The 20,544-nt window shown below is 35.7% G+C and overlaps 1 protein-coding gene across 1 annotated transcript; it reads right to left on the bottom strand.

Moving 5' to 3' along the window:
* Positions 1-17,177: 17,177 nt before the first annotated feature.
* LOC105789611 (uncharacterized) lies at positions 17,178-18,407 on the bottom strand. The gene is made up of 3 exons (XM_012616983.1): positions 18,345-18,407; positions 17,686-18,251; positions 17,178-17,625 (listed from the first exon to the last, which is right to left on the bottom strand). Exons 1-3 carry the CDS (start codon positions 18,405-18,407, stop codon positions 17,178-17,180), a joined length of 1,077 nt encoding a protein of 358 aa, XP_012472437.1.
* Positions 18,408-20,544: the final 2,137 nt, after the last annotated feature.

Below are 20,544 nucleotides of genomic sequence, written 5' to 3'. Positions count from 1 at the left end.
TGTTTAGTTCACCATTATAATCAATCAAATCAAGCACATAAAACCACTAGATGCTCACATACCAACACTTAACAAAAATGTCATCACTTAAACATATATCAATACTCTTGCAAAATTAACCAACTAAAATTCAATTAAATATTTTCAATCAGTAATTAATCATCCAATTAAGCATAAGTAAGGGTCAATTTACCAAATCACTCTTTAATAACACTCACCACAAAACTAACTCAACCACAATCAACTGATCGACCAAGTAATTCCAAGCTTCAATTTCGATTAGTTGGATCCTCTTCAAGATTCGAAGCTTTAATAGAGATAGAATAGATATTACCACCTTTCAAACGATATAATAAACACAAATTTTTATCAACTAGGCTACACAAAATTCTCACTCAAAGTCATCTTACCAAATTTGTATCATCAAATCGAAAACCCAATTCCTTACAAAATCGATCACTCTAGCCCTCCTAATCACTTCCAAACATCAATACTAGACCACATAAACATATAATAAGCATCAAATTCACATTTCAATCAATTTAACAAAAATCCAGAAAATCGATTCATGAAGATGATGAAGTTCGAATTTCTTTAAATTACCTTACAGAACATGTTTAATCTTGATAAGTAAGATCAAAAACCTTGTAGTAAATCCATTTTGAGATGGAACATCCATTGATTTGTGGATTTCCTCTCAAAATTCAAGATCCACCATTAAAGCACCTTAAGCTTTTGAAGAAGATGGCATTGATAAAAAAAATCCTATAATTATCACTCAAATCATATAAATATGCTTCTAATCATCATAAAAATAAGTTTAGAAATAATAATTACCTTTGATTCATTCTAAATCCTTTGATTAAAAATCTTCATTCAATAATCTTAAGAAATTTCAGAATAATTTCGGCTACTTTTGTGAATAATTTTTAAAACCATGCAAAGAAAACGAATTTTATAACTCTTTAATCTGATGTAAATGGTGTGAAAAGTAGGCTAGATCCATTGTGTTTAAAACTGAAACAACCCACCAGAAATTTAAAAATTGGGAAATTTGCCCAATAGCCACTCCTACATTTCCCTTACTTTACCAATTGATCATTTCCCTCCAAAATTCCAAATTTACAGGTTTATTTACCAAATAAATACTCCAAAATTTCTCTTATTTTACAATTAAATCCAATTTAATTAATATTTAAATGTAACTCAAATTAACCCTCAATAAAAATTATTTTAAAATTCTTTTTTGACCCAAATTAATTATTTTTACTATTAATTATTTAATTACTTTGAAATTAATTTTTCAAAAATATTTTTATTTTTTGGATTATTTATTAATTTATTTTAGATGAAATTGACCTCCTAAATTAAATTAAAAATTACTATTAACCTGATAAATTCCTAAATTCACGCTCAAAACCCAAAAAATGTACTCGAAACTACTAGACCTAGTTTAGGGATATTACAGGTCAAGCAAATCAAAACAAGATTTGATCAAATACAAGTTTTGAGGACGAATCTTTTCGAGGAAAGGGGAATGATACATGCACCGATGGGGTGAAATTTATTAAATTCTATTCACCGAAGTTGCCAATTTTCAAGCTTGGGAAATCAGCATACATGTGAAAACTTTTTGGATGGGATCCTAGCATTTCTAGGTTGAGATGTTTGCGTGAAGTTTGAAGATCTATCATTTAGCTTCCAAATGCACTTTGAATCACTCGATTTTGAGTTTGGGAGCTCAAGTTATGATCATTTTAGTAAAGATTACGCAAGCAGAATTTTTGGACGGGATTGTGATGGAATTACGAGCTTCGGGCTTTTAATTCGAGTTTAAATCATATTGGGTTCGGCTTTTAGACTTAAATTTTATTATATATGAGCCTAATATTATATTTATCAGCTCTTATTATTTTATTTTTCTAAATTTTTTATAATTAGTAAGGAGTTTAAGTTATTTAGTAGTTTTATGTTAACAATAAAGTTTAGTTTAAAACTACTTCTTGTTTAGATTAAATTAGAGTTCTAGTATACTTAAGAGTTTTATTTAGATTTATTTAGCTGGCCTATATATAGGCCTTTATATTTTATAGAAATTAGACAATTGATTATTATTCAAATTCTCTTTGAGTGTTTCTTTTCAAGAATTGTTCTTGAGGTTATTTTAGAAGAGTTTTTAACAATCTTTTTAGATTGTGGGGATCATCTTCAAACTTTTTCTTGCCAAGTTTTATTTCTTGGAGGGGAAATTAAAGCCGCTTGAAGCGAGTTGTGGATTCATCGTGTTTCCAAGACTTCTTAAGACTTCTACATGACACGTTCTATCTTTTCCATCTGTCTTCTTATTTTCTTCTTTATTATTCTAATCTTTGATTTATTATTTATTTTGGTTATTTTTTTTAATTGGTTTATCTAACTTGGATTCGATTGCATTTCAGGTTGTGTTAAAATCCAAGTTTATTTCTGAACGTCTAGAGCCATAAGTCAAATCCACGACTTAGACAAACTTTATACATTCTCATTCATATCATTTGGTATCAGATTTGGGTATTTTAAGTGTTCTTTTTGTTCTAATAAACTAATTTCCAGCAAACAGCCTCGAAACAATTTTTTTTACCCGGACAATTTTCGAGAAAAAATATTTTTTAGTTGGTAAATATTTTTTAAATGATCTGAAATTTTATATATTATTTATTGACACTATTGTAAGATATAAAAAATATTTTTCACAAAAAAAGTGATCGAAAAAGTGAAAAATAGAAAAATATGAAAAAAAGAAAAAAGAAAAAATGTTTTTTGAGTTGAATTTTGTTTTGAAACTTTCTAGATCAGATCTACATTATTTGAGGAGGCTCCAGTTTAAATTTCATGATTTTTGGAAATCAGGAACACCTCGAACGAAGTTTGTCAAGTTGCTTAATAATTTTTCGAGTTTTCAGCTTTTAGCAATTTTCATTAACTCTTAGCCTTAGGTTTTTCTTTATTTTTTTATTTTTATTGTTTCTTTATGCATTCTAACACTTTATTGTTTCTTGTGTTAGTAGGTTAAAGCACATTGCACATTTCTTCCTCTGTGCAACATAATTCTTTGGTGTCTAGAAAATTTTTTACTCCTAGTGCTACTAGCTTTGCTTTGTTAGTTTGATTCTAATACATTCTAATTGATGGATATAGACACTTTTAAAAGATTCACAAGATTAATTGTTACCTCATTGAGATTTTTATTTTATTTCTGAGTGCATAAGGTGTGGTTTGCTTAATTTTTCTTTTGAGTGTTGTATTTTTCCAAGCTTTCACAATGACTCGTGACACTCATAACTGTAAAAACCATGATGAGATACCATTCGATGAAAAAGAACAATATGTTACATTTGAGAATATTGTGGGGATGGTACATTTGAGAATATTGAACGAGGTACGTGATACATTTGAGACCAATTTGACTAAGTGTCGAACGAAACTACAAGAGAACATTAATCAACTTACCAATCAAATTCAGATGCTAACTCAGGCTGTTACTCATTTGGAGACTTCTTTGAGCTGATGGTCTCATGCTTGTGGTAGTGATGATAATAGGGACAATGAACAACTTCGAATTCATTCTAATATTGGTAGACGCGAATACCATCACATTGATGAAACTTTAGGTGTTCCTGATCAAGGCCATCCTTCTGTAGCTAAACCAAAGTTCAACATTCTACAATCCCGAGGGATGTATGATCCAGATGCATATTGTGATTTGGAGGCTAAAATTTAGATCATGTTCTGTTGTTATAGATGTCCGGAGAAGGAGAAAGTTCCATTGGCTACATTGGCATTTTCGAATTATGCATTGAGTTGGTGGACTAAACTTGTGTTGAACCGCAGAAGAAATCATGAACGAGATGTTGATTCGTGAGAACAGTTGACACAAATCATGAGAAAATGTTTTATCCCACCTCACTATTATAGGGATATTAAACGAAGACTTCAACACCTTGTTCAAGGTAATCGATCTATTGATGAGTACTTTAAGGAGATGGATATGCTTATGAATAGAACAAATGCTTGAGAAGATGAAGAGACTACTATGGTGCAGTTTGTGGATGGCTTGAACGTTTCGATAGCCAATGCTCTTAATCTTCAAACCTACACTGATCTTGAGGATGCGATACGCAAGGCAATTGAGACTGAGCAATAATTTTAACAACTTTAATCTCGTCCATTTTGCGCGTACACTATTATCAAAGTACAAGTTCAACTTCTACTTTCAAGAATTCAGAACCTCCTTATGCTACTAAAAAGTTGCTGCCAAAATATGATAAGACTAAACCTTTTGAGTGGAAAAGTGGGGCTCCTACAAAACCTTCTTCTACATCTTCTAAGCAGCTCACTATCGAAACCATTTTTGGATTTGAAAAAACCGGGGAATTAAAATGAAAATTAGAGTCACCACCGATCTTTTATTAAGGTGTGATCGGTTCACCATTAAAATGATTTTGGTCTGCGAATTTGAGAAAACAAGTTCGGAAGTCGTTTACGCACGAGGAAGGGTTAGCACCTTCGTGACGCCCAAAATTGGTACCGAATCAATTGTTTAATGTCTTAGTGTCTAGAATTTGAAAAGATTTTAGAATACGATCCTTTGAAAAGAAAATTTTAATAATCGAATTGGAAAATAAGACTGACCCACTTTAAAGAAATAAATCGTCAAACTCAGTGAGTTAGAGCGCAACGATTCAATCTTCGAAGTTAGATTCGTCCTTTTTAAATTTTAAAAATTCATACATTTTGAGAAGGATATTTGGTTATTTAGATCAATCGAGAAATCAAAACCCAGTAAGTTAGGGTTCAATTTTCTTAAAATTCCTAAACACCAAATATTACCTTTATTTTAAAACGAGATAACAAAATGTCATATCCAAGAAGTTAGGATCCAACATTTTGAAATCTAAAGAATTTTATTTTAAAATGTACGTCTTAAAAATAGTTACTTGATGATATAAATTCATCGAGAAGAATTGAAGCCAGATAAGTTAGGGCACAATTCTCTCGAGAATTATTTAACACCAAGCCCTTTTTGAATTTTAAAATAAAGCGATTACAATATCTTGATGAAATGAAATTCTTACAAACAATATGATTGATTAACAACATACAAAGAAAATAATGAATAACAAATTAATTCTACAATTTGGAGCACCCAAACGTATAATGCATTAACAATGATAATTAGATAAACTAATAATCCATCTTACAAATAGCCAAATGAATAATTAATATGAAGTAATTTAATCATAAATAGACCAATTAAAATAATAGAAAAGAATAAAATTTTTAAAACATAGAATAGAATTTTATAATGACACATTTTACACACACAAATATATATATTAAAATAATTTCATATAAATCATACATATAATAATCGTAGACTATCATTGTAAAAACAAAAGGTTGAATTATATTCTAAAATGTATTGTTGAGATATATAGAGTAATATATAAAATTAAAATTAATAATAAATTGAAAAATAAAAGTATATAAAGATTTTGAAAAGGTTAGTGAATTTAAAACATATTGGTAATAATTTTACGAGAATAGAGCATCACACCTTAGAAATCACACTAATAATAAGCCTAAAAATAATATTAAACCAATAAAATAAAAAATAATGTAAAAAATAATATATAAATATAGTATCAAAACATTGAATTTTAAGAAAGAAAACTAAATTAGTATTAAAATAAAATTTATTTTAAAAATGAAGGATCGAATCAGCAATTATGTGCAAAAATCAAGGTAATTCGAATCAACTCACAGAAACGGCACCGTTTGATTTGGATCTGAATGAAAACAGAACAAAATATGAAGTACAAATTACAAAGAGATAAAAATATCGAATTGCGACTCCATAAACACGCAAGGACCCGTCGAACAGATAGACCATTTGACCCTAACACGCGGATCCTTCCCTAGATCGGGTCACCGCTCGGGTTCGGTCTTTCAGAACGCTGTCGTTTCAAAGCCATTACATTGGCTTTATCCGGCAACGTTTCAAAATCGAGATTTAAAGGCTTAAACCTAAAAAGCTCCTTACTTCCAAAACCTAAAGGGGATATTAACAGTTCCTTCACCGCTCGATGTTCTGGGGGGCAAACGAATGCCTGCCGTTTCAAACCCGTTCTCCGATGACGACAGAGAGGGCCTGAATCCCATCGCCAGGTGCGTTCTCTATTTTTTCTTTATTATTTGCTCTCCTAACTAATGACTATTGAACACAAAAAGAAAAGGAAAAGAAAACTAATACTAGCAGAGAAAAAAATGAAGAAAAAAACTCGGAATCACCTTTTAATATTTTTTCTTGTATTCTGAATGTGCGTAAATCTTTTACAGCGTTTGAATTGGTCCTCTTATAGCCCGATTTACAGAAAAAAATAATGAGAATAAAAAATTAAAAAAAGGTTGCCCTATTCTGTTCTTTTCCTATTTGTCATTGCCTGTGTGTTGTTTTTTTGCGGTATTCTACACCTGGCAGACGGAGGTGGCTATACTATGGCGCTGCGTGGTGAGGCGTGGTGATGCACTTATGGGCAACTGCGTCATGAATCTTGCCCTAGGGTTTCTGATTTTCTTTGGTGTTGGATTGGGCTGAGTCAGGTCTTGGGTTAGGTATTAGGCCAGTGTAACTGGGCCAATCAAGCTTAGTGTTTTGGTTATAGGCATTTGGGCTAATTGGGACTTTGGATTTTGTAATCGGGTTTGGGCTTTGGTTTGTAACCTAGAATGATGTTAAGGATAGTTAAAAATTTGTTTTTTTATGTTGGTTTTATTTATTTTATTATTTTTTATCGGGCCGGGCAAATTGGGCCTATTACAGCTGCCCCTCTTTGCTTATTGTCATGTAACGGGAATAAAGCAAAGACTAAAAAAAGGCCAATTTTGCCCGGTCGTGCTAGATCTTGGTAGTTCTCTTTTTCGACCAGTTGCCACATTCCATCCTACTGCATCTTCAGAGGTACAGGAATTGGTGCTTCGATCCACTCCGCTGTAATATCAGGGAGATAGGATTTGTAACTTATAACTTTTGGAAAGTAAGATTCGCCATCGTGGCTCTAATCTTTTTAACTGCAATGTCGGGAAAGTAAGATTCACCGTTGTGGCTTTAATCTGCTTCGCTGCAACGCTTGGGAAGATAAGATCTGTAATTCTTCGGTCTGTTCCACTGTAATTTCAGGGAGATAAGACCTGATGCGATCTACTCTACTGTAACTTCAGAGAGATAAGATTCTTTATCTTAATTTGCTCCACTGTAATCTCAGGGAGATAGGATTACTAGCTTCAATCTGCTCCGCTGTAATCTCAGGGAGATAAGATTTCTGGCTTCAATCTGGTGCGATCTACTCTACTGTAACTTCAAAGAGATAAGATCCTTTATTTTAATCCGCTCCACTGTAATCTCAGGGAGATAGGATTACTAGCTTCAATCTACTCCACTGTAATCTCAGGGAGATAAGATTTCTGGCTTCAATCTGATGCGATCTACTCTACTGTAACTTTAGAGAGATAAGATCCTTTATTTTAATCCGCTCCACTGTAATCTCAGGGAGATAAGATTACTAACTTTAATCTGCTCTGCTGTAATCTCAAGGAGATAAGATGCGATCTACTCTACTGTAACTTCAGAGAGATAAGATCCTTTATCTTAATCCACTCCACTGTAATCTCAGGGAGATAGGATTACTAGCTTCAGTCTGCTCGCTGTAATCTCAGGGAGATAAGATTTCTGGCTTCAATCTGCTCCACTGTTGCTTAGGGAGACAAGATCTGTAATTTCCCATATTTGTTCTATAGGGAACATGACCTGTATAATGAACCTAATTATGCCTAATGATTAGGATGGCATTATCAAAATGAATTAAATGCTCCTAACTAGGCATGTGAATAGTGTTTGCATAAATGCAGAGTTTTATTTTTTTCGAGAATGATCCCGCTTAGGTTGTCATTACTCGAAATTTATCAAGGCATTAACACTGACGTGTTACAACGCCTTCTCGCTTGACCAGCTTCTTTAAAGCATCACTTAGTCAGATTTCCCCCCACTGTAAACCTTAAAGTTTAATCAATTGGGGCCCCAAAATTTGTACCACCACTCTCCCACTATAATTAAATTGTAGAAATATGTGGCTTTTCCTCAATCCTCTCTTATCACAATTCAAGGATGCAGGATCTGGATCGTTCTGGTTTCTTACACCATTCTCGGGGTGTCGTACCAAAGACTCATGCACAATTGAAGGCTCTCTTCTCCGAGGTAACCTCTTCCCATTGCCTGATAATCATTGCTTACTCGTTTATTTAAGCTTTATCATTAACATGACATCTTGTTATTCTGTTCAATCAATGCATTTGACAACAAAATCCAAAGAGAAAGTCCAAATTTAGACTCTTCCTTCTCAAATTTCCAACCTTTAAATTTGGTGTGTTCTAAACAATAGTCCTGTTTTAGGTTCCTATATTATTTAGAAACTTTCCAGAGTAATATGCAAAACTTCATTTGTGAAAGTTTTATTAGTCCATTAATCATTATTCCAATGCAACATGCTTGCAAAAATGGTCATAACAATGGATAAGAATAAAGTTGGTTCTTGGCATAGCTCAAAATGAAATATATTTTCACAAATAGTAAAGAAGGATAATAAGGAAATTGATTGGGGATGTATATCTTGGAAAAGGAAAAAAATATTCCAAGAATCAACAAATTCAATATAAATAATAGGAGAATTGGGTCCCCCAGATATTGCAGCTTGAACTTCTCTGTACAAACTTTCTAAAGGTCATTCTGAGTTTGACATGTGTTTAGGAGATCTTCAATGCTTTGTCAATGCCCTAAGACATCTCCTATCCCTTCCTGTTGATTCAGGCATAGCAAGATTGCCACACGCCCCGATCTGATCAAGATACAAGCTACTCTAAACATTTCATGCCCCATTCTGATCAATATTTGAGCCGCCCTTTTCGGGTTTTCAACTCAAATCCCCCTTTGGCCTGAGGTGCCCCTTTGCGAGTTTTCCCCTTAGCCTCTCCATTTTTATTTTTCATCATCATCATTTTTTTTTAGGAATCAAAGTGCCCTTTGCGGGTTTTCACTTTAATCCATTTCCTTCAAGTGAAGTATTTCTTGACTGAGTCTGAGTTTACAGGATTTGGAAAGTTTTTTCCATCCATCTCACTTAGAATCAAAGCTCCACCAGAAAAGGTCTTCTTTACGACATAAGGACCCTCCCAATTTGGCATTCATTTTCCTCTAAAGTCTTTTTGTATAGGGAGAATCTTCTTCAATACCAGATCCCCTTTGTGGAATTCTCTGGGACGAACCTTTTTGTTATAGGCTCGCATCATCCGTTTTTGATACATATGACCATGTTGGATGGCTCTCAACCTTTTCCCTTCTATTAAGTTCAACTGGTCGTATCGAGACTGAACCCATTCTGCCTCATCTAATTTCAATTCAGCTAATACCCGAAGAGAAGGAATCTCCACTTCAATGGGTAAAACAGCTTCCATCCCATAAACTAGAGCAAAGGGTGTTGCCCCAGTAAAGGTCCTAACAGATGTTCGATAAGCTAAGAGAGCAAATGATAGCTTTTCATGCCAATCATTGTAGGTTTCAGTCATTTTTCCCACAATTCTCTTAATATTCTTATTGGCCACCTCCACTGCACCATTCATTTTTGGGCGATATGGGGACGAGTTATGGTGACTGATCTTGAACTTACTACAAACCTCCGCTATTGTGTTATTATTCAAATTCAACGCGTTGTCAGATATGATTCTTTCACGCATTCCATATCGACAAATGATCTCCTTTTTCAAGAATTTACTAACCACCGATTTCGTGACATTTGCATATGAAGCAGCTTCCACCTATTTGGTAAAGTAATTAATGACCACAAAGATGAAACAATGCCTATTCGAAGCCTTTGGTGATATCGGCCAAATAACATCCATGCCCCACATGGAGAACGGCTACGAAGCAGTAATAGCGTGCAAAGGTGAGGGAGGTACATGTATTTTATCTCCATAAATCTGACATTTATGACATTTATTGGCATATCTAATGCAATCCCTTTACATAGTAGACCAATAGTATCCAAATCTCATGATCTGTCTGGCCATTGTAAAACCATTTGCATGGGTTCCGCAAATGCCCTCATGTACTTCCTCCAGGATCTTCCTAGCCTCCATGGCATCTACACATCTTAACAACACTTAATCTTTCCCTCTTTTGTACAACACTTCCCCATCTAAGACATACTCAATGGCTATTCTTCTCAGCGTTCTCTTGTCATTTTTTGTAGCTTGATCAGGGTATTTTCGATTCTTCACATACTGTAGTATACTCTGATACCAAGGGTGATCATCTTTTCCCTCTTCTTCAATACTGTAGCAATGAGCCGGAACTTCGTATATGCTCATCTGAACAAGCTTCATGATTTCTAACTTGTTCACCTTAATCATCGAGCCTAGAGTAGCCAGTGCGTCAGCCATCTGGTTTTCCTCTCGTGGGAGATAACAGAAAGTGATGTCATCAAACTCATCAGTCAATTCAAGAACTAGTTCTTTATAACTGATCAACTTAGGGTCTCTGGTTTCCCATTCTCCTTTGAGTTGGTATATCACCAATGCGGAATCTCCATACACTTTTAGCACTTTGATTTTGCGTTCAATGGCCGCACGAATACCCATAATACAAGCTTCATATTCTTCCATGTTATTTGTGCAATCGAAGTCCAACTTGCTAGTGACAGGATAATGATCTCCACTTGGGGATACCAAGACTGCCCCAATTTCATTACCTATAGCATTTGAAGCTTCATCAAAATTTAACTTCCAAATGTGGTCTATTCGAGGGTTTTCTTCAGTGTTTGCCACATACAATAAGTCCTCATTTGGAAAATCAAAGTTTAAAGGCTCATAGTCTTCCAAGGCTCTGCTGGCTAGAAAATCGGCTATTACACTTTCTTTTATAGCCTTCTGACTATGTCAAATTCAGAGAGCAGAATTTGCCATCTAGCCATTCTCTCATTTAAAGCAGTTGATTCTATCATGTACTTTAAAGGATCCAACTTTGAGATCAGCCAAGTCGTATGATACAACATGTATTGCCTTAGTCTTCGAGTTGTCCAAATTAAAGCACAACACAACTTTTCAATGGACGAGTACCTCATTTCACAATCAGTGAATTTCTTGCTGAGATAGTATATTGCTCTTTCTTTCTTTCCTGTTTCGTCATGTTGGCCCAAGACGCATCCCATGAAATTGTTAAACACCGTTAGATACAATATCAATGGCCTATCTAGACTAGGTGGTGATAGTATTGGAGCATTAGCCAAGTATTGTTTTATCTTGTCAAAAGCTTTCTGACATTCCTCATCCCATTCTCCCGGATTATGTTTCTTTAGAAGGTGAAACACTGGATCGCATTTCTCAGTCAATTGCGAAATGAACCGGGCAATGTAGTTCAACCTCCCTAGGAAACCTCGGACCTCTTTCTGGATACTTGGAGAAGGCAAATCTCGTATTACTTTAACTTTATCCGGGTCAATCTCAATCCCCTTCCTACTGACTATGAAGCCTAACAACTTTCCTGATCTGGCTCCAAATATGCATTTTGCTGGGTTGAGCTTGAGCTGAAATTTTCTTAATCTTAAGAACAATTTCCTCAAGACTCGGAGATGATCCTCCTCAGTTCTAGATTTTGCAATCATGTCATCAACATAGATCTGAACTTCTTTGTGCATCATGTCATGAAACAGAGTGACCATTTCCCTTTGATATGTTGCTCCCGCATTCTTCAATCCAAAGGGCATTACTTTGTAACAAAATGTTCCCCATAGGGTAATGAATGTGGTTTTCCTCATGTCCTCAAGATGCATCTTTATTTGATTGTATCCAGAAAGGCCGTCCATGAAAGAAAATAATGAGTAGCCAGCTGCGTTATCTACCAAAGTGTCAACGTGCGGCAGCGAAAAATTGTCTTTTGGACTAGCCTTATTCAGGTCCCTGTAATCCACGCACATTCGTACCTTTCCATCCTTTTTGGGAACAGGGACGATGTTTGGTACCCATTCTGAGTACTTAACCTCCTGTAAGAACCCAGCATCGAACTACTTTTTGACGTCCTCTTTTATTTTCAACACAATATCAGGTCTCATTCTTCTGAGCTTCTGCTGAACTGGTTTGCAATCCTCTTTTATAGGTAAGTGATGTACCACAATGCTAGTATTTAGCCCTGGCATATCCTGGTAGGACCATGCGAAAACATCTTTGAACTCTCGGAGTAACTCAATGAAGTCATATTTTGTCTTTGCGGTGATATCAGTTTCGATTTTCACCTCTTTTCCTTCCTCTAGGCTCACAATTTCTAATGATTCCTTATGAGGTAGGATTTGTTTATCCTCTTGCTCCACCATTCTCAGCAAGTCCGGAGATACACCACAGTCTTCGTCATTTTCAAAATCATGAGATCCTTCCAAACACATGTCTTGCTCAAAAAGAGACTCCGTGTTTGAAACAACATCACTCATGTCATTGATATCTAAGGACCTATGGGGATACACCAAAGAAATATACAAAGTATAAATTTATGAGTAATTATTTGTACGATCATGTTATAAAAAATATTTGGAAGACAATTAATCAAATAGAAAATATTTGCTCGCTTGGAAAGAATAAAAGAATAATTGCTCGAAATGAATGCGAATATGTATTTTATTAGGATAAAGATATTCAGACTTAAGTCTATTTCACAAAGGATTTCTTATCATTCTTAGGCTAAAAACAACAATAATGTTTTGAACGTTACTCTGAATAAGCTCTAAAGACTACAGGTATTTCTTCCGCAGTCCAATTGTTTAGCTCACTCCCAGGTTCGTAAGGGCAAATCTCCAGCAAGGAAATTCTTTCAGCTGTCTCTATAGCATTGATATGAACTTTTTCCAACATCTCTTCAATTCCTTCCCTTCTAGACAACCCTCGCTCAGGGTAAATAAACCCACCCGACACATAGGATTTAGATATGTGAGGGAAGGTCAAAGGCTCCCACTTGACTTCCTCTCCGCTTAAACGTGCCCTTTCTTCTCTCCTGCCTTTTCTCCACTTCTTTTCTCCTTTGTTTCATAAATGGTTTGTAACCTAAGCCAAAACGATCAAACTTTCCCTTCAGCGTGGGTGCTTCAACCCTTCCTTGAAGGTATTTTCCCAACCCTTTTCCTGGCGAAGCTCCTCTTCCTACCAACAACTACAGACCTATCTCAGTAGTCTTGGATATCTTTGGCACCGGGATCCTATTTCCTTCAGCGATAAACGTTGCGTTCACAAACTCCAAGGACCAGAAGGAACATTCCACTGCCTCATCACTGGTCTCTACATAAGGTGCATCACTCGTTACCATCGCGATAATATCCTCCTCCGCACTTATTGTTACCAATCGACCCTCTGATATTAGCTTCACCTTCTGATGTAACGATGAAGGTACTGCCCCTTCCGAGTGTATCCACGGTCTCCCCAGTAAACAATTATAGGAAGGCTTAATATCCATTACTAAAAAGTTCACCTCATAAGTAATTGGGCCAATTCTTAATGGTATTTCAATTCTTCCTATAACCCTTCTTTCTGTTCCATCAAATGCCCTTACTATATTCTGGCAGGGTTTCATATGTGAACTGTCCACAGGTAATTGATTAAGAGTGGACAAAGGCAATACGTTCAATGTGGATCCATTATCGATCAAAACCCCCAGTAATGTGTCCCCCTGACATCGAGTAGTAATGTGTAGAGCCTTAGTAGAACCCCTACCTCCAGACGGTATTTCATCATCGTTGAAGAAGATAAAATTACCAACACTTATATTGTTGACCAAGCGATCCAATTTATTGACTGAGATGTCCTCGGCCATGTATGTTTCGTTTAGTACTTTCATCAGTGCATTTCGATGTACTTTCGAACTTAGGAGCAAAGCTAATACAGAAATGCGAGCCGGTTGTTTGTGCAGTTGCTCCACAACACTATATTCAATGTGTTTTAAAAACTTCAAAAACTCATTTGCTTCCTCTTCTTTTATTGGTTCATTTACCAATGGCTCAGATTCCACCGCCTTCCCTTTCCTCTGTTCCACCGTCGGAGTCATTTCTCTTGGCAATTCTGCTTGAGTGTCATAACGTTTCCCATTACGTGTATAGGAACCCCTTTCCTGGTATTCTTTTATCATATTGCCCTCAACTTTTTTTCCTTGGATTGTCACATTGCATCTGTAATTCCACGGGACCATTTTGTCATCCTTATATGTGAAACTTGACGGTTTCGTGATTACAATTTTTGGTGTTACCTGAGCCCTAGCCTCATTACTCTTAGGGCATGAGATAATGACTACAGGATGATTTATTTTCGAGGTCCCTGTTCCCGACTCTGTCGCGCATATGCTCCTCCCTTCTTCCGCATCTTCATAGAACCTCATCTCCTTGTTATCCATCATGATTTGAACCAAAGCCCTGAATCCTTCACATTCTTGGATCTCGTACCTGTTTTATGGTGGAATTCACAATAATTTCTCATCTCAAACCCTTCTTCCAAATCTGAAATAACTAACCCTCTTTTTTCCATCTCTTTCCAGACTCGCTTCAATGGAGTTCTTACTTCAGTGATGTCAGTCTTGACTTCTTCCCCTGTACATTTGCTCAACATGTTCACTCACTTATCATCATATTGGGCAATGGACCTTCTGTGCTGGGTGAGTCATCAAAGGGGCAATAACATGTGCATTAAATAACTTCTAGCTCTTTATATGTCATTGGAATGGGAGTGAACTAGGGATTCTTAGTATTTTACCTCATTCCCGATTCTTGTTTCGATGAGCCTTGTTGATTAGCAACCATCTTCCCTGGTTGATTCACCGTAATTGATTTACTATATGCGTTCACATTGTTTACTTCACCTTCTCTTTTCTTTGAAGCTGACCTTCGATTATTCTCCCCACCATCTATTTTTCCACTTTTAATAGCATGTTCAATCATTTCGCCATTCATGATTATATCCGCGAAACTCTTTGGGGCACTTCCTAACATGTGCGTGATAAACGGCGCCTTCAATGTGTTGATGAAAAGCATCGTCATTTCTTTTTCCAAAATTGGTGGCTGAACTTGAACTGCAATCTTTCTCTACCTCTGTGCATATTGTCTAAAACTTTCGTTCGATTTCTTTTCAAAGTTCTGCAAAGTAATTCTGTCAGGCATTATTTCAGATACATGACTGTATTGTCTCATAAAAGCCTACGTGAAATCCCTCCAAGTGTTGATTTTGGCCCGGCTCAACTAGTTATACCATTTAGATGCTGCCCCAATGAGGCTATCCTGAAAACAATGTATTAATAGCTGATCATTGTTAATGTACCCAGTCATTCTCCTACAGAACATTGTAATATGGGCTTCAGGGCAACTGTTCCCACTATATTTCTCAAATTTTGGCATCTTAAACTTGTAAGGAAGTACCAAATCCGGAACCAGACTCAGATCTTTTACATCTATTCCACGATAACTTTCAATGTTTTCTATCGCCTTAAACTTCTCTTCAATCCATTTCCATTTCTCCTCAAACTGTTTTGGTAATTCTTCCTTTTCTTTATCCTTCTCAGCTACTTCATCGAAGTCTGGGACAGTAAGATTAACTGGGTTTTCACCGAGGTTAGAACCTAATCTAGCTTGGGAGTTCATCGGTATTGGAGTATCGGCTTGAAACCGCTGAGGCCTTATTGAAACAGAGGATCTACGTGGCTGCACCTCAGTCTGAACCTGCGCATGCGGAGGTGTAAAGCTTGGAGGATAGGTGGGTCCAGTCTTGTCTTCTTCTTCATCATTGATCATAGGGCCTTTCCCCTTATTTAATCCTTTTAATAATTGCGTCAGCTCAGTCATCATGTCCTTTTGAATCTCCAGCATCTTTTCTGTCATGTCCTATTGAATGTTTTCCAATTGTTCATTCATTTGTATCTGTAACTGATCTTGCATTTCCTTTTGAAGTCACTCCAACTTTTCTAATCGTTGATCCATAATTTTTGATTTTGCACGGGTACCGTAGCGGTGTTTGGTTGATGAGTTTTTACCAGTTTCCAGATTAACTGAAGCACAATTTTAACCAATTAAAACCCCTTTTTAATAATCTTGAATGCATATGGTGACATGTAATGTAGATGCATGAAATGAATGCAAAAAGGAGCGTCAATTCTGATTCAATTTCTTTTTAGAAAACTTTATTGATAAACAAAATTCTTTACATAAAATGGATTACAGATATCGCTTTGCCCTAATGCTCAGAGCTCTAACTTCATTCAACAATGAAGCTAACTCCTGACCCCGATCCGATTCTAGTTCATACTTTACACTTAAAACATCAGCCTGAATTGCCATTGTTTGCAAATGATCAGCTACCTCCCGAACCTGAGCAATAACTCTACGCATAATGTAATCCCTGTTCTGAATTTGATTCTGCGAATGATGAAGTTGCTCCCTCCAACGCTCTTCGTTTCCTTCCAAGGATTCGATCTGTTGTCTACAACCTTGTAATGTGTACTCCAATTCTTCTATCCTCTTTTTAAATTCTTCAATCTTGCACAGACTTGTCCTTAATTCCACTACAGAATTACGACTTCTATACACAGCAAGTGATCTCTCGAGTTCCACTATTCTAGCTTTCAAGTCCGCTTGATAGTTTTGAGTTTCTAACACCTGCCGCTCTAAGGTCTCTTTCTGAACTTGAGTCTCCCGGGACTTTCTTTCCCACCAATCGGCTTTGCTTCTTTCTTCCTGGATCTCCTGTCGCCACTGCTCCAAAGTCTTTCCCAGCCCGACAGTTCTCATTGATACTCGTAACCTCTTGTAGTCCATCTTTAAGCTATCGAGATCCTCCTCTACTTTATTCTTCCCCTTCTTTAATTTTTCAGCTTCTAATTTTTGGACGTCGACGTCTAGCCTCAACTGCATCTTCTCTTCTTCCAACCGCTCTATTTTCTTTTCAAGTTCTAAATTCCTCTTTTCAAAATCTTGTTTTATAATCTCCAACTCTGATGGGATCACTTGTAGATACTCTTCCATTGGTCGAACACTCTCCAAGTTTAACTCCGGGATGTTATCATTAATCCTTTTACGTCACCACTCACCGTACTTTGGAGTTTTCATCGAACCCACAGCTAGCCTTTTCATCCTGTGAACCTGATTCCAAGCCTGAGAAATTTTCTTCACTTTTTTCTTGTAATTGTCTCCTCGGTACGAGAACTCACATTGAGCTAAACCATACGTTGTCGGCACAAACTGTCTTGAATTGTATTGCCCTAGGACCAGCAAAGGTGCATATCCGACGGCTCCCCAAATCCAAAGCAACGGAACCCAGTCAAAGCTCCCACAACGGTAGAGAATTCCATCAGGAATCAACCAAGGAGCTCTCCATTCCACATCATCCTCTTGAAGATTTTGCAGAATTGCTATCCAATTTTCTTCTGATATATCGTCCCTTCTGGAGGTAGCCACTATCTCCTTTAACGGGGAGTAATGCTCAGAGAAAACCCGATATGAAACTTTGTCAACCTTCCAAAAATGACTATGGAACCAAGCTATCAACAGTTGCGCACAGCCTATAAATCTGCCCTCACTAGCTCACCTACACGCATTCAAAGATCTAAACGTTTCAGCCAAAATCGCAGGAACAGGTGTGACCCCTTTACCCAACCGATCAAAAAGATTTGAAACAGCTTCGTCAACATGCCCCAGTGCCCTAGGGAAAATCACTAACCCGTAGATACTTAAAACAAACACATCAACCTTCTTTTTTCCATCAGGATGTGCTAGGATCAAGTCTTGCAAATTCCTCCATGGGATACATCTACACTCGTCCTTCTGTTTAATCCTGGTTGTGATCCATTGTTCACTCATTCCCGTAATACCCATTAATTTCTTCCAAAATGCTGGGACATACGCGGCTTTAGAATATGCTTTATCCACTTGAAGCCCTGGACAATGTAGTAAAGCCGTATATTCCTCCGCCGTAGGCACCAGATCTACCTTGCCAAAAGTAAAACAGCTATAAGCAGGATTCCAATATTGAGCGAGAACGCGAAATAGTCGTTCATCCACCTTGATGTTAAGTAAATATAGCAAATCCCCATAATTAGAGTAGAACAACTGCTTGGTTTCATCATCCCACCGGTCCCAAATCTCACTTAACTCCTGAAGGCTATTTTGCGTCACACTAATATGAGTGTAGTCCTAAAGCTCTGACACATAATCCTTAGCTAGACTGTCTCCCTTTTCCAATTGCACCTTCTCTGACCATATACGGACAATGGCATTATCTTCCACTTTATCAATAAAATCGTTTGCCATGACAATTTTCTAATTTGGTAACTGAACTTGAATCGACACTCCTTGAAATATGCAATGACATGCAACATATCAACAAAACACAAACAAGTCAGTATAACACCACAACAATTCAAAGAAAGTATAAGAAAACCAAGCACCTATCTGGGTAATCACTAGAGGTTGGAATAACTTTAACCAGGTTGGTCTCCTAAGTCAATTGTATGAGGTTTGGTTCTAAAGTCAAGGTACCCAAACCAGCAGATTTCCCGATCTTCACTCATTATAAGCTCATACAGACCGAGTTTGGTTCAGGGGAATACATTTCCCTATGGCTGCACGGAGATGAAAATCTCACGAAGACATAGGTACGATGTATTCCGAAAGTGATCCACTATCCTGCACGGAGGTGAAAACCTCACGAAGGAGTAGCTTCTCGCTCCCACTTAGAAGGGTAAGACTAAACAGTCTTATGCAAAATGATGCCAAAATATACGACTTAATTTACAATAATCATGCAAACAAGTGTAAAGAAAAGATCGTAATTTTTCAAATCAATTTTCGATAATAGGACAGAAAATAATCAATTTTACGGCTTGACTCTCTATTTTGTCCCCAGCGAAGTTGCCAAGCTGTCGAAACCATTTTTGGATTTGAAAAAAACAAGGATCGACTTTTAAAATGAAAACGGGAGTCGCCACCGATCTTTTATTAAGGTGTGATCGGTTCACCATTAAAATGATTTTGGTCTGCGAATTTGAGAAAACAAGTTCGAGAGTCATTTACGCACGAGGAAGGGTTAGCACCTTCTTGACGCCCAAAATTGGTATCGAATCAATTGTTTAATGTCTTAGTGTCAAGAATTTGAAAAGATTTTAGAATACGATCCTTTGAAAAGAAAATTTTAATAATCGAATTGGAAAATAAGACTTACCCACTTTAAAGAAATAAATCGTCACACTAAGTGAGTTAGAGCGCAACGATTCAATCTTCGAAGTTAGATTCGTCCTTTTTAAATTTTAAAAATTCATACATTTTGAGAAGGATATTTGGTTATTTAGATCAATCGAGAAATCAAAACCCAGTAAGTTAGGGTTCAATTTTCTTAAAATTCCTAAACACCAAATATTACCTTTATTTTAAAAACGAGATAACAAAATGTCATATCCAGTAAGTTAGGATCCAACATTTTGAAATTTAAAGAATTTTATTTTAAAAATGTACGTCTTAAAAATAGTTACTTGATGATATAAATTCATCGAGAAGAATTGAAGCCCAGTAAGTTAGGGCACAATTCTCTCGAGAATTATTTAACACCAAGCCCTTTTTTGAATTTTAAAATAAAGCGATTACAATATCTTGATGAAATGAAATTCTTACAAACAATATGATTGATTAACAACATACAAAGCAAATAATGAATAACAAATTAATTCTACAATTTGGAGCACCCAAACGTATAATGCATTAACAATGATAATCAAATAAACTAATAATCCATCTTACAAATAGCCAAATGAATAATTAATATGAAGTAATTTAATCATAAATAGACCAATTAAAATAATAGAAAAGAATAAAATTTTTAAAACATAGAATAGAATTTTATAAGCTACAAGTTATGACACATTTTACACACACAAATATATATATTAAAATAATTTCATATAAATCATACATATAATAATCATAGACTATCATTGTAAAAACAAAAGGTTGAATTATATTCTAAAATGTATTGTTGAGATATATAGAGTAATATATAAAATTAAAATTAATAATAATTTGAAAAATAAAAGTATATAAAGATTTTGAAAACGTTAGTGAATTTAAAACATATTGGTAATAATTTTACGAGAATAGAGCGTCACACCTTAGAAATCACACTAATAATAAGCCTAAAAATAATATTAAACCAATAAAATTAAAAAATAATGTAAAAAATAATATATAAATATAGTATCAAAACATTGAATTTTAAGAAAGAAAACTAAATTAGTATTAAAATAAAATTTATTTTAAAAATGAAGGATCAAATCAGCAATTATGCGCAAACATCAGGGTAATTCGAATCAATTCACAGAACGGTACCATTTGATTTGGATCTGAATGAAAACAGAACAAAATATGAAGTACAAATTACAAAGAGATAAAAATATCG

This window comes from Gossypium raimondii, chromosome 2 (genome assembly GCF_025698545.1).
Source record: "Gossypium raimondii isolate GPD5lz chromosome 2, ASM2569854v1, whole genome shotgun sequence".
NCBI lineage: Eukaryota > Viridiplantae > Streptophyta > Magnoliopsida > Malvales > Malvaceae > Gossypium > Gossypium raimondii.
Note: the sequence above shows the minus strand (reverse complement) of the source record. Positions and strands in the feature narration are given on the sequence as shown.

Coding starts and splice junctions, on each gene's coding strand:
- LOC105789611 (XM_012616983.1), bottom strand. CDS start 18,407: ATGGCAAACGATTTTATTGATAAAGTGGAAGATAATGCCATTGTCCGT. Junction 18,252..18,344: donor TCCGTATATGGTCAGAGAAG/GTGCAATTGGAA, acceptor AATAGCCTTCAG/GAGTTAAGTGAGATTTGGGA. Junction 17,626..17,685: donor AGATCTTTGAATGCGTGTAG/GTGAGCTAGTGA, acceptor TTGGTTCCATAG/TCATTTTTGGAAGGTTGACA.